This window comes from Platalea leucorodia (assembly GCF_965183815.1).
Source record: "Platalea leucorodia genome assembly, chromosome: 5".
In the NCBI taxonomy this organism is placed as follows: Eukaryota; Metazoa; Chordata; class Aves; order Pelecaniformes; family Threskiornithidae; genus Platalea; species Platalea leucorodia.
Window position 1 is genome coordinate 66,320,338 of NC_138827.1, and position 12,472 is coordinate 66,332,809.

General features: G+C 35.5%; 1 protein-coding gene across 4 annotated transcripts in view; it reads right to left on the bottom strand.

Annotated features, from left to right (window-relative positions):
• TFPI (tissue factor pathway inhibitor) overlaps positions 1–12,472 on the bottom strand; it is a 44,082-nt gene that overhangs the window by 8,049 nt on the left and 23,561 nt on the right. For all 4 annotated transcript variants that reach the window (XR_014228411.1, XM_082314390.1, XM_082314391.1 and 1 more), the window contains 4 exons: positions 5,758–5,796; positions 2,413–2,589; positions 738–833; positions 162–254 (listed from right to left, as the gene is read on the bottom strand). Coding sequence is in view for 3 of the 4 variants with exons in the window: in XM_082314390.1 (XP_082170516.1) it covers positions 162–254; positions 738–833; positions 2,413–2,589; positions 5,758–5,796 (405 nt within the window). In the remaining variant the exon portion in view is untranslated. The remainder of the gene's footprint in view (positions 1–161; positions 255–737; positions 834–2,412; positions 2,590–5,757; positions 5,797–12,472) is intronic.

Consider the following 12,472-nt stretch of genomic DNA (forward strand, 5'->3'; position numbering starts at 1 on the left):
ATATATTTCTTTGCTTTGACTTTCTTTGCTTATCAAAACATTTGACATAGATGGAAGCCTATTCTCTAGTGTCAGGTATGTTGGAAAATGGCTGGAATGGAAAAGCAATCCAGAGCACATATGAAAGACCGAGAGCTAAGAACTGCAAAGCGAATTCTTACCAAAAAAAATGGGAAACTGGTTGCGCTCTTCCTTTGGGGAACTACTGTTCAGAGTGTTGGACTTCTCATTTGGAGCAGTTGGCAATAAATTGACTAAAAGGAGAAAAAAAGGGGTGAAACAGCAAGTGATGGGTTATCTAGACACAGCAAAGCTCTAAAAATAAGCTATGATTGGTACCCATTTGCCTTGCTCCATGCCAGTATTAAGACCACTACAAGGCAGCATTTCTTTAAGTCCTGCAGGCATAGGACACTGATGTGCTGAGGCAACTCTGGGATGGATTCCTTTTTCTTCTTTAATTTTACTGATGTAAGATTTAAATTAAACATGTATTGGTAAGGTTATTTTTATATTACTAGCAGACATTTTAACCTTTGCAATTGTAAGCCTTTTTCAAAATATGTATTACTGACAATAAAATGGCTGTGAAGCTAGTTTTAATGTTACTGAATTCACTGTGCTTATGTGTTTCAACTAACATACATATCTTCAAATAAATGGGAAAACGAGTGGACAAGCCAAGGAGTGCCTGCATTAAAAAAGGATAACTATAAACAGCAAAAGCAATTTCTTACCAAAAACCCCAGGAAACTGGTTGGGTTCTTCCTCTGGGGAGCTACTGTTCACAGTGTTAGGATGCTCTTCAGCTGGAACAATTGGCAATAAATTTGCTAAAAGAAAAATGAAAAGAAACCAATGAGGAAAAAACCCCAAACAATTGGTATCAATGATTCAATATCACTAAGGTAAAAACTTTGATTTAGTTAAATGATAGCAATGGCCCCCAATCCTCTCTTTCTTCTTGGGTATTCATACAAATTTACATGGAGGTGTTATTTCAGATTAAAGTCAATTAAAAAAAGCATTCTGCAACTTTTAGTCCAGAAGGTAAAATTACAATCAGAGCCTAGGAAGAAATGCTTCAGCAAAGGCAGGGGAAAAGCACATGGCTCTGTATGTTTATCTTTAAAATATCTTTAAAAAAGAACCATAGTGTGTCTTTCCTTTTCTAAATGTGAATAGGCTCAAGTTCCCCTTGCCAAAATGGCAGATTATGAAACAGTCCTGGAAAAAGGCCCACTAGAGACAAGCAAGACAAAAGGGTCTGGAGGCTCTGGGTGGGGAACTGTATTCGTCCTATGAATAAAATGAAGTACTTTGTGAAGGGGAGAGGAGTTATGAAGGTTACTATATTCTGATATAGAACAATGCATAGGAACTAGTAGGATGAGGAAATGGATGAATGATCTATGGTCAGTCTGAATGGCTGCTTTGTAGCCTAAGCTGCACAGCCAAATCAGTCAGAAGTGAGGGACAGGTTTCCCATAATTCTTTGGTGGGAAGCTAGCAATGCACAATAAGGAAACAGTAAAAACAGAAATTCCTATATTGGCACCTCTTTTCATTACAAGACTTGGTTTGAAAAGAATATATTCAGATGTATGGGTTAAAAATATATATTAACAGTTTATGATATTATAAAGCCAAGCAGCTGGCAGATTTTAGATTACAGAAAGAGACTTATGTGGCTGTGACCAGAATAGGTCCATTTCTTCATTCCCTGTCATTATAATCTCCATTACTGTAAACTCTCTACCTTCCTCAACATAGGTACCAACATTTTTACAATATATTTCAAACTGAATTTCCCCAAATTTCTTTCCTAGAAAGTGTGTTTATAAAATTTTTCCCATAATGGCAAGTTTAATGGAGAAATGTGATGCTCTAATGTCAAGGTACGGCCAGGAAACAGTACTCATTGTGGACCAAATGCCCTCTTCAGTTGAAATTGATGTTACTTTAATTGCTTCATCTGTCTGTATTGATTCTAATATTCTGTTTCAAATTATAATTCACACACTATTTGTTTTAACTTAGATATATCAAATAGTATGCAGATTTCTGAAAATTAATATTGTGTTCTTTCTTACACACACAGGTTTAATATATATTTTGCAGGGGCTTGTAGAATTAACATATATGCAGGCAACTAACTGTCATGAGAAAAGTAAAAAAGTACGAGTCCTGCAATATTCATTAAAATTAATAGTACCTACCAGTTTTTTAGTTTATATTTTTCATTTTTAAATTTTTATTTAAAAATATATATAACTAATGTTAACTTCAGATATAAATTATTGCCACCTCAGGGTACCCTAAGTTGCCTTTATTTTTCCATGCAAGATACCTTCAAAGCACAACACTGTTTATACAAGAATAAAAATAAGAATAATGAGGACAACAACTTACAGTTGCCTTGGCAGGTAGTCTGGCACTCTTCCAAATTCTTGAAGTTGTTCTGGTTTCCTAGGCACCCACCATACTTGAATACTTCACATATCTTTGTCTCTTTGTTATAGAAATACCTGGAAAAATATCCTCGGCAGATTCCAGGGTCTTTCTCATGAAAGCAGAAGTTGGGCTTTTCTATGAACAATGGTAAATGATGAACAGGGTGGAGGAAAAAAAAAAGTCAACACACATTCCAAGACAACAATAGAACTGGAGATACTTTATAAAATAAACCTGTAACTTTGGACTAAAGACCAACTGTAAAATAACTGCTACTTTTGTTCTATATATAACACTGCAATATTCTGCTGGAGCATTATAGGGACATTTTTATTGCTTTTTTTTCCTCTTTTCAAGTAGCCAGTAAATTATATCTTGGAAAATGAGGACTAATGATTCCTTTAAGTGTCCTCCTACACTGAAGCTCTAAAAAGAAAATCAGGTTTTACTCTGAATTAAAACAAGACTTGAATCTCAGCTGGATCATTTGAATCTAAGTACACATTCTTGTAATTTATGTAGTCTTTTTAGTCAATGTTAGCGTGAATTATACAGAAAGCAATGTTAAAATAGAAGGAAAAATAGTTTTAAAAATGGAACAGAAAAATAATCTAACAACGGATTTTATCTAGGACAGTCTACTGCTATAACAGGATACAGGAAACTGGGAGACAGAGCAGTTATTCTAACTATCATTTTTCAGTCCCAGTTTCTAGTTTGCAAACAGTAACTACAATATAATCAAAAAAAGTTAACAAATGAATACTGTGCAATTTGACTGAATACGAAGGCATGATATCATGGCTTCTGGCAGAGAAGAATAACACGTAACCATACAATAATCCCCAAATGTCAATTTCTCACCATATTCAATTTTTTCTCAAAATTATATTCTTGAAAGAACATAATGGAAACAACAATGAAATATATGGGGAGGTATTCTAAAATTCTTGCTAGTAGATACTTTGAAATATGATACTTGACTGAGCTGACTTTCAGAGAAAAGTGTTTTTAGCCATCATATAATGTCACATCTGATATGATTGTCTATAAAGGCCTTCCTTACCTGTGAAACTTAATAAAATATTGAGACTAAAACAGTGTGCAGGGGGCTGCCATTTTAATAAAAATGACTATAGAACAATTACTTTGAAGGCCCTAACATTTTGGAGTAGATTATGGAGTTGTAAAGTTAATCCTATTACATCTATTTTAGCCAAGTATCTATTAAAAATCATTGCTAGAACAAGAATATTATTAAATTGATGCACATCATATGTTCATATAAAACATTATAATAGCTCATAATCAGTGTTTTTCCAAGAAATAATTGTCAATATCTTGTATTTCAAGTGTTATAAAGCTTCATGAACAGCAAAATGTCATTTTCAGAGACAACATGTAAAATTAAACCATTAAAATCTTATTGCATAAAGTAACAAAATTAACTATTTTAAGCACTCCTGGATAGCTTAATTTTGATTTTTCACTACGAATTGCGTTCTCTGCCAGTAAGTGTATGTATTCTACAGTTCAGATATGTCACGTTTCTTAGTATTCAAATGCAGCACCTATTGGTGTTCACAGATTTACAAAACTAAGTTCACACAGACAAACAACTATGAAAGGTATGGGCAAGGCATACGATATGCTTTCAGCTGAGAAGAGAAATGAGACAGTTATGTAGACAGGTAGCAGGCAAGAATCTACCAGAGTGGTATCTATTCCATATACCATCTCTTAGGAGCTCACAGACAATAGGACCTACAGAAACAATTCTTTTATCAAACATTACATAATATTGTGAAATAACAGAAGATTATTAGATAGATATTAACTGAGAAAGGGAACCAGATAACAATAAGGGTATGTAAAGTAGACTACAGGACTATGACTGATTCTTAAAACCAGCTGCTTTTCATTTAGAAAATCCTTATATTAAAATGGTTCTTGCAGAAAAAGGAAATTAAGTCCAAATAAGTTGAGCTCACAGCTATCTTTTATAGCCACTTTTGAAGAGAGAGGTCATGAAGGCAATATAATCCTAACTATACAAACTAGTGTTATACTCCTAAATGCCACTTCTTTCTCTAGAGACTCAATATTCAAGACTATGTTACTGAAACAATAGTAAACATGTAATGATGTTGATGACAGCCATGAGCTGAATTGAACAGGATATATTCTGTTTTGTCATTCAAAAATGAACTAGGGTCAGACCTTAAAGGAAGTAGTGCCAAATGTCTGCAGCATCTGTGGGAAATCAACTTTAGTAACTTCCATAGCATTGAATCACGATTTTTTTTTTTGTGCATTAAGAATGGAAAAGAGAGTAGACAACAGGAAAAGAAAACCAACATCTCAGTATGAAAATATTCCAGAATATCATTCTGCAAAGATAAATGATTTAATTGGTCTATTTCAAAATGTATGTGCAAATATTGGTATTTCTGTGAGGAGTTAAATGCACACCAATTCAAGAGAAAGCAAATGGAAGGAAGGATAAGGGAAGGAGGGTAAGCAGAGAAAGAGAAGCTGACTTGTGAAGAGATTTACTCAAGTCTGTATTTGGGGAACTCCAGCTACCAGCACTGGACCCAATCCAGATAAGTCTCTAATGTGGAAAGAGTGGGTGAGGTGGAATAAGTCTTCACAAACCCCGTTTAAGTGTCAAATTTAAACATCCTTGTTAGTAACATAGGTTACCTCAACAGTCCAACAGCGTTTCAGACAAGTGATTCTCAGTGCTTAAGCATTGGCTATTTAGGAAGTCTGGGTATCAGCCATTTAAATTTCTGTAAAATTTTCCCCTTCAGGAGTGGGAAACTTGCCCCCTTGCTTAATGAGTAATTAGGGGATCTCCCTAACCTCTGTTAGCTCTTACACAGGCAATGCTTGAAAATTTCTGTATCAGAGTGATTTTTTCCTATTTTTGCTAAACAGTGGAGGAAGCATTTAGATTATTCTCAAAACACATAATAAGAACTCCACATCATGGCTAATTATATGATGCTTGAATCTCTGCAGAGTCCTTTTCTCTTTATTGAAGAAAGAGGAAAAAAGTGTCATGATGTGTTTATTTTGGGGAGAAGAGATTGCAGCTACTATCTTCAGTGACCACAACTGTTCTCAAAGTCTTTGATGAATACAGAAGAAGAAGATTGGGAATAAGAACGCACTTTAGTCTGACGTTCTTTTTTTTATTAGGAGATAGCTTGGAACAATACATAAAGAATTTATCAAAAGAAGCTAAATCCCTTATCGTTGTATAAAAGTCTTAGACCACTATGTAAACATAATTACCTTTCTTAATTTTTGCCAACATCATCTTCCGAGGCAATTCTGCAATATAAATAAAAAGAAAAGTATTTAGCAAAAGCAGACATGTTAAGTCTCACCTGTGATACCAGGATGCTTGGCAGTGACTATGAGCACTGAGGAGGAAGAATACAGCATCTCGTCCCCTTCTTTCTTCTCTTTATTAGAGAAGTAGCACAAAAGCTTGTTCTGGAAGACTGAATTATCATTTCCTTTGTATGAGAAGACCTGCTATATTGGAAACTTGAGGATATGGAAAGTACTGGAATCAAATTATGCCAATACTGAATTGAATAGAGAAATTCCTCTTCATGTTACGGGAACCAGAATCCTATATTATGTAATCTTACTCCTTAAAAGAGGAGTAATTAGCAGACTTAACCCAACTGCTGTAGCTACTGATCTAGTTTGCAATAAAGACATGAAGACTTTTCTCATGCTAATTCCCTTTGCTATGCTATGTAGTGTCTGAGTAAAGTGCTCACTATGCTGTTTATGATATTAAAGCCCATTCAACCAAGTATCTCCAACTATCTTTAGGGTAATATAGACAACAAACTTGTTTGCACTGTTCTTTTAGTGCCTTATCAGCAGTGATTATTTGTATTGTCATTTCTATTGTTGTTTTTAATAGAGGAGCCTGGGTTTTATTATACTTGCTCAAGAAGCTGGATATCTGAATTCAACCCCACATTCCTTTTCAGCAATTGAAAACAAACCTTCTTCCCCTTCTAGGAGACTGCCTAATCATGAAACTACAAAGGAGTCCAAGGGGAGACCGGCTCAGCCAATGTGTAAGAAAGGCTGAAAATTTTTCAGTGGCTGAGAGAGAGAAAAGTGGCCAAGGATAGCTTACATATTTTCTATTACAGAGATGTTTTGCAAGGCACATGAAATAGTAGTTTCTGGACTTCACCTAAGTCATCTTAATTGCATTGCTTCATAATTCTTGTTTTGTACTTGTGCTTTTCTTAATGGCATTATAAAATGCTAGTTTCTCTAAAACTCTTCTTTGCCTACTGACCTCTTGCATCTGAGAGAAGGGATAGAGTGGTACAGCTAAGGCTTTGCTTGAAGTTGTCTGCTGGAAAGCAAATACAGTTTTATTTTGCATTTTGCTCTGTCAGGCAATCAAACATACTATAATGAAGCAATACATTTGCCTGACCCTGGCCATCTTACTTAGCTACCACAGCCCCCCTTAAGAAGATACCAATTCCCTATAGTACATGCCAAGAGTAGCGGTTCAGTAGCAGAAGCATATTACAACTACTTTCTACTGCTGATGGCTCTTCTTGCTTCAGTGGATACATGTCTTCCAGAGACCTGCTCATAAAGCCTCAGTGTAACCCACGGTCTAGCCGTCTTTGAAACATGAAATGAAAGGGAATTCAAAGGCAAGTATAGATTTTAATCTACAAATCACATGCATTAGTCTCTCATGCCATGTTTCCCAGAAGGCCTCTGTAAGTCATACACCTAAAGGACATCACTAGTGTCTCTCTGTGACTTTGTGTGTGAGATACAGTTGCTCTGCCCAGCTGGCGAGGGTGGAGGATACAGGAGTGCTGTGCTCTACACACTACTGTCAAGACCTCAGACTGAAAACAATTCCTGCTGGAAAGTAGAGTTGCTGCTGTGCCCTTCCTTGTTATGGAAGCAGTAACAGAAGACACTTGAGCCATCTGCATCCTCACCTTTTCTGTAATTTCTAATTTTAATAGGGTCTGTCCCCCCACTATTTATAACAATCTCTTCACAGTCCAGAAAGGAAAGGAATATTATCAGTTTATTCTCCACTCATATTTCAGAGCAAGTGTTTCTAACCATCCTTTATATAGTGATATACCTTCCGTGGCTCCTATTTTAAGAGGTGCTGCTGCTGACTAAGAAGCTTTTAGCATTAGCGGTACTGCCCTTGTGTGCCATAATCCTACCACATTTTTTTTCTTTTTTTTTTTCTGGAAATATGGCCTGTGTTATATTTTCAAAGTAACTCTATCAGGTGGAAATTCTGTCATGATACATTTTCCTTCAATCTCTCAGACAATTCAGCTGGCATCCTTAACAAAAATATTATTTAAAGACATGACATGCACTTTAGAGTGATGTATGATTTGTCTGAACATCTTTCCAGTGCTTCCTATTAGTAGGAGGCTGTACCTTCAGCATTTAAACCCATGACCTAAACCATGGACACTCACATCAGGCCATTTCACTAATTTCACTCAGCTGTCCCCTTCAGGCCAAAATCAGCAATCATACTTTAGCATATGATCTCTACTCTTCTGGCACAGAACAGAAGAATTAATTGTGAGTTTATACAGGCCTAGAATGTTTTAATCTTACTACCATGTCAACAGTGTCCTTTTGCTTCTGGTTTCAGTCAAAAAGCCAAATCCACAGCTGAGTTAATTTCTTCTTTGTAAACAAACTGTATTTCTGAGTAGAGCTGCTGGGTAAATAACAGACATTAGAATTGCTGTCATGTCCAGAACCTTTTTTCAGCAGGTATTTTCCCATGTTAGAAGCTTAAGTAGCCTAAGATATATATTCACTGCCTTGAAAATTAGGACCTTTGTGCCAGTAACATTTGTGATTCTACTCATATCCAGTAAACGATGGAGCATATAGGCAAACTCCTCTTAAAAGTAATTTTTTCTTCCCTGAAATGGTGAGTATCAGGCACATGAAAGAAAAAATGCAGCTGATTTCTAGGAGCCTTTAGTCCAAACTAGGCATCTGAACACTGCCTTAGAGAGTCTTGGAGTGGCCAACCTGTAGTTGGGCTCTCTGAACTCTCTTGTACTAACTTCAGTCAGTTCTGGGAATTACTCATTTCTGTCTTTGATGACTTATTCATTCAAAAATTTTAAAATGTTGTTCTAATTTAAGGAGCCTGGCAATTCACTCATGTTGCCTCATTTATTCTTGTATTTGTGCTTAATATTGGAAAATCAGACACTTTGACTATTCACATTATTTCTTCTGAATTTGTATATATATTGCATAACTTCCCTTTACCTTATTTTTAGCAATCTTGACCTTCATATTCTTCACAGTTATAATTGTATGAATATCTCTTAGTTTTTTATTTATTTTTAAGCATTTTCCTATCACTCATACTGTCTTTTCAATCTGATTTCTACAGTTACTAAACAGTGATTTTCCTGCAGTAATAAATACTGGAAATATTAAGATGAATATAACCATATATTACAAGACTGCACAGACAGAGCCAGATTTAACGAATAGAACCTACTGAATTTAATTTTTTTTACTGAATTAATGTTGGCAAAAGCAGATTAACTTATTAGTTTAGTTTATTTTATGGCTGATGGTCGACAGCATACTGTGTGTGCCACCAAACCATTTTATCTGCTGTTATTCATTCAGAGAATACAGAAATAATGAGCCTTTATTGCTCCAGTTCCTCAAGGAAGATTCAACACTTGCAGAGTCTTGGATTACTGTTAGGCATACACCAAATACTGTACTTGAGCTAAGTACCAAGATGTAGACACTAAGCCAGTTCTCATTTTAAATAACTTTTGGTTTTATTCTGAGTTGTGCCAATTGTATACCAGTACAGGATTTGGCCCAGAAAATCTGTTCCAGATATTGATCCAACGTATATGTCAGAATCAAAATAACAGTATTAGACAAAATAGTAACATTAGATTGAAGAAATAATTTTATAGATCTTCACTCATGGCACCTGATCATGACTTTTGGACACTTTTCATTCCAAATTCTGTATCTATCAACCCTGCTTTTTTCAGTTTAGCCCTCTGTCTTAGCCTTTAAACTGGAATTTATGACAAGCACTCCAACTTAGCAGGAAGTCACATGTTTTGGATGAGATACTGGCAGCTGCAGTCCTGCAAACAACCCTGCCTCAAGCATGGCAAAAATGCTGTGGGTCCAGCTGAAACCCAAAACCAGATACCAGATGTAAAGTACCAAAAGCTAGCCTGGTGACAGAAAAGGCAGCGCTATCTTCACATCCTAGATCCCAGGTCTTTCTGACACTGAACGCTAATCAAGAAAAATAACTTTCCATTTTTTATCTTGAAAGATTGTATTCATTAAACCTTGTGGAGTCATAACTAGGAACAGATTAATCACAGTTTTCTAAACAAAACACTATAGAAGTGAAGAAAATGCCTTTTAAGGAAGGTTGTTCTCTTGGAATGACATTGCCAGCATTCATTTTTTAAACTTATATGTATGTATTAACTATGGAGTTCAGCAGCAAGTTTCATTAATTTCTGTGCTGAAAATTTACTAAATATGGAAAGAAACTTTTAAGCTGGTTGTCCATAGGGGTAAAAAAAAAACAAAACAAAATCAGTTAAATCCATGATACAAGCCTATGACTCATGGAAGCCATATGACAAAGGGAGAATTTTAAGTCTAGAAAGGCCACTTGTGAGATAAACAGACAATTACTATGCAAAATATTAATGCCACAATTTGAATAATTTTTAACACCTCAAAATTATATTAACCTGTCTTGAATGCTCACAAAAATATCATCATTGAATTCCAATAGAGATACATCTTCTGGATAACCATATGGAAAAAGTAATATTAATTAATACTTCAAAAATTTTCCCAGGCTGGGTTAAGTAGAGGAAGGACATCAGTTTCTTTAGCCACAAACCTTTACGGTGGTGATGATTACCAAATGCTAAATGTAAGTCTTTCATACCCGGTTTGGTAGGTAGCAACCTTCAGCCCAAATTGGAAGCAAGACCAACTCCTGCCTTTTAAGTCTCAAGCACTACATCCCTACCTTCTCTACTAACAAGCACTGAAACCAACATATTCTGATTGGAAAAAATGACCCAGATATAGAGATATCAGAATTATCACTTAGGCCTTGATACAAGAAATCTGAAATCTGTTACTGATAATAAGCTGTGCTATAATGAGCACGAGGCTATTTGCTCTCCTTAAGTATTGTAGGGTTCAGTTCCCGAACAGGATGAACAGCTAGAACTTTTGCTAGGACCATTTGTAGAAACGAAAGAACAAAACATCAGAGGTAGAAAAGGAGCAAAATGTCATTTTTGTGTTAGTTTTGTATACTGGTTAAGCACAGCCCTCATCTTCCATTCCTCTGTAATGAACTTCTTGCTTTGTTTGATTTTCTGCGAAGAACTGTCATCTGCTCCTATCCAGTAGTTTCTTATGAAGATTTAAAAACATAATACTTGAATTCTATTTTACTTTTGTATCTATTTTTTTTACTCAGATATGAAGAATCCAAGAAACAACTGGTATAGTCTGGTGAAAGAATAATACTGTAAACAGCTTTTATCCTAACTGATTTCTAAAGAAACAAATACAGGTACATGAGCACCAAAGTAGTAATCTGCACTTCTAGTAGTATCTGAGACTTCAACATGAAAAGAAACTCAATCACTGATGTAAAGGTTCTTTCCCTTCTCAGTCAGTTCAGTAAGAGTTGGCTTAAGACCCATTTCAGATCCAAGTAGGACAGAGTTTCATTGACTTTGTGTGCTTGCATTTAGGGCAAGATGTTTATATTCAGGAAGATGCTTTTCTCTATGTCATCTTTTTTTGACTTGAAATGCTAGATTATGTTATTTAGTAACTAAGGAACTATGATTTCCATATAATTTTTTCTCAATGGGATGTCATTTCAAGGTATACCTTATTTTAATATCATTAGCACTGCATTTATCCATATATGACTTCTGAAAACAGAGCAAGACTGCCACTTCTTCCTGAGAACACATCTGGTCTCTCAGGCTCATTAGTGGATCTTGCCAGAAGCTATCAAAAGATAAGTTTCAAATTAATCCTTAGAGTAAAATGCACTGAAAAACTGCCATTCCCTTAAAGAATGGATTGATCTGATCTTTTTCACTTCGACAAGTTGTTAGAGAAATTTCGTAGTGTTTTTTCCATCCTGATAAGACATAGTTTTATAAGCATGCAATTGTTTGAAAGCAAAACATCATTGATTAGAAAAATAACTGAAATCTGCTTTCATTCTAAAAGTTAAGGTTCATATTTGCATTTATTCTTTCTTTTTTCCTTTTGAGTGCATTGTCTGTAGTCCCAGGTACAATAACAAAAATGCATGGTGGTGCCAGCAGATCAGAAAATAGGTGTGAATGGTAAATAATGCCTTGACTTAGTATTCAGTGAGTAAATAAAATGCATGCACTCTCCTCGCTGGAAAGATCAAAGGGATCAAGACCAGGGATACTTTTTAGGAAGGATGGGTTTTCCTGTGTTAGCTGTTCTTCCAATATTTCTAACCAGTGAGACTTTGTGCTCATGTACAACACTTCAGATTAAATTTTGCTATTATTTCTACATACAGTCCCATCAAGGCCTTGTTCCACTCAGCCACACTATTACTTTGTGTATGTAAGAAAGAAACCCTGCTTTACTCTGTAAATCATAAACACCATTGGAAATTATCATACTAGAAATGTATAATAAACGCATATACTCACTTATTCTTTCCCTTGCTGTGGCTGGACTGGATACAGAGGGAGAAAAGTCTGAGTCAAAGAACTGAATTAGAGACTTTAGAAATTAGGAAGGCCTATGCTGGACAATGACATGTGTTGCTGTTGCATTGGTCTGTATTCAAACAAATTGTTCTATTACATAAACACATCTGCAAGGAAACATCAGCTACCTATATGGGTAGCTG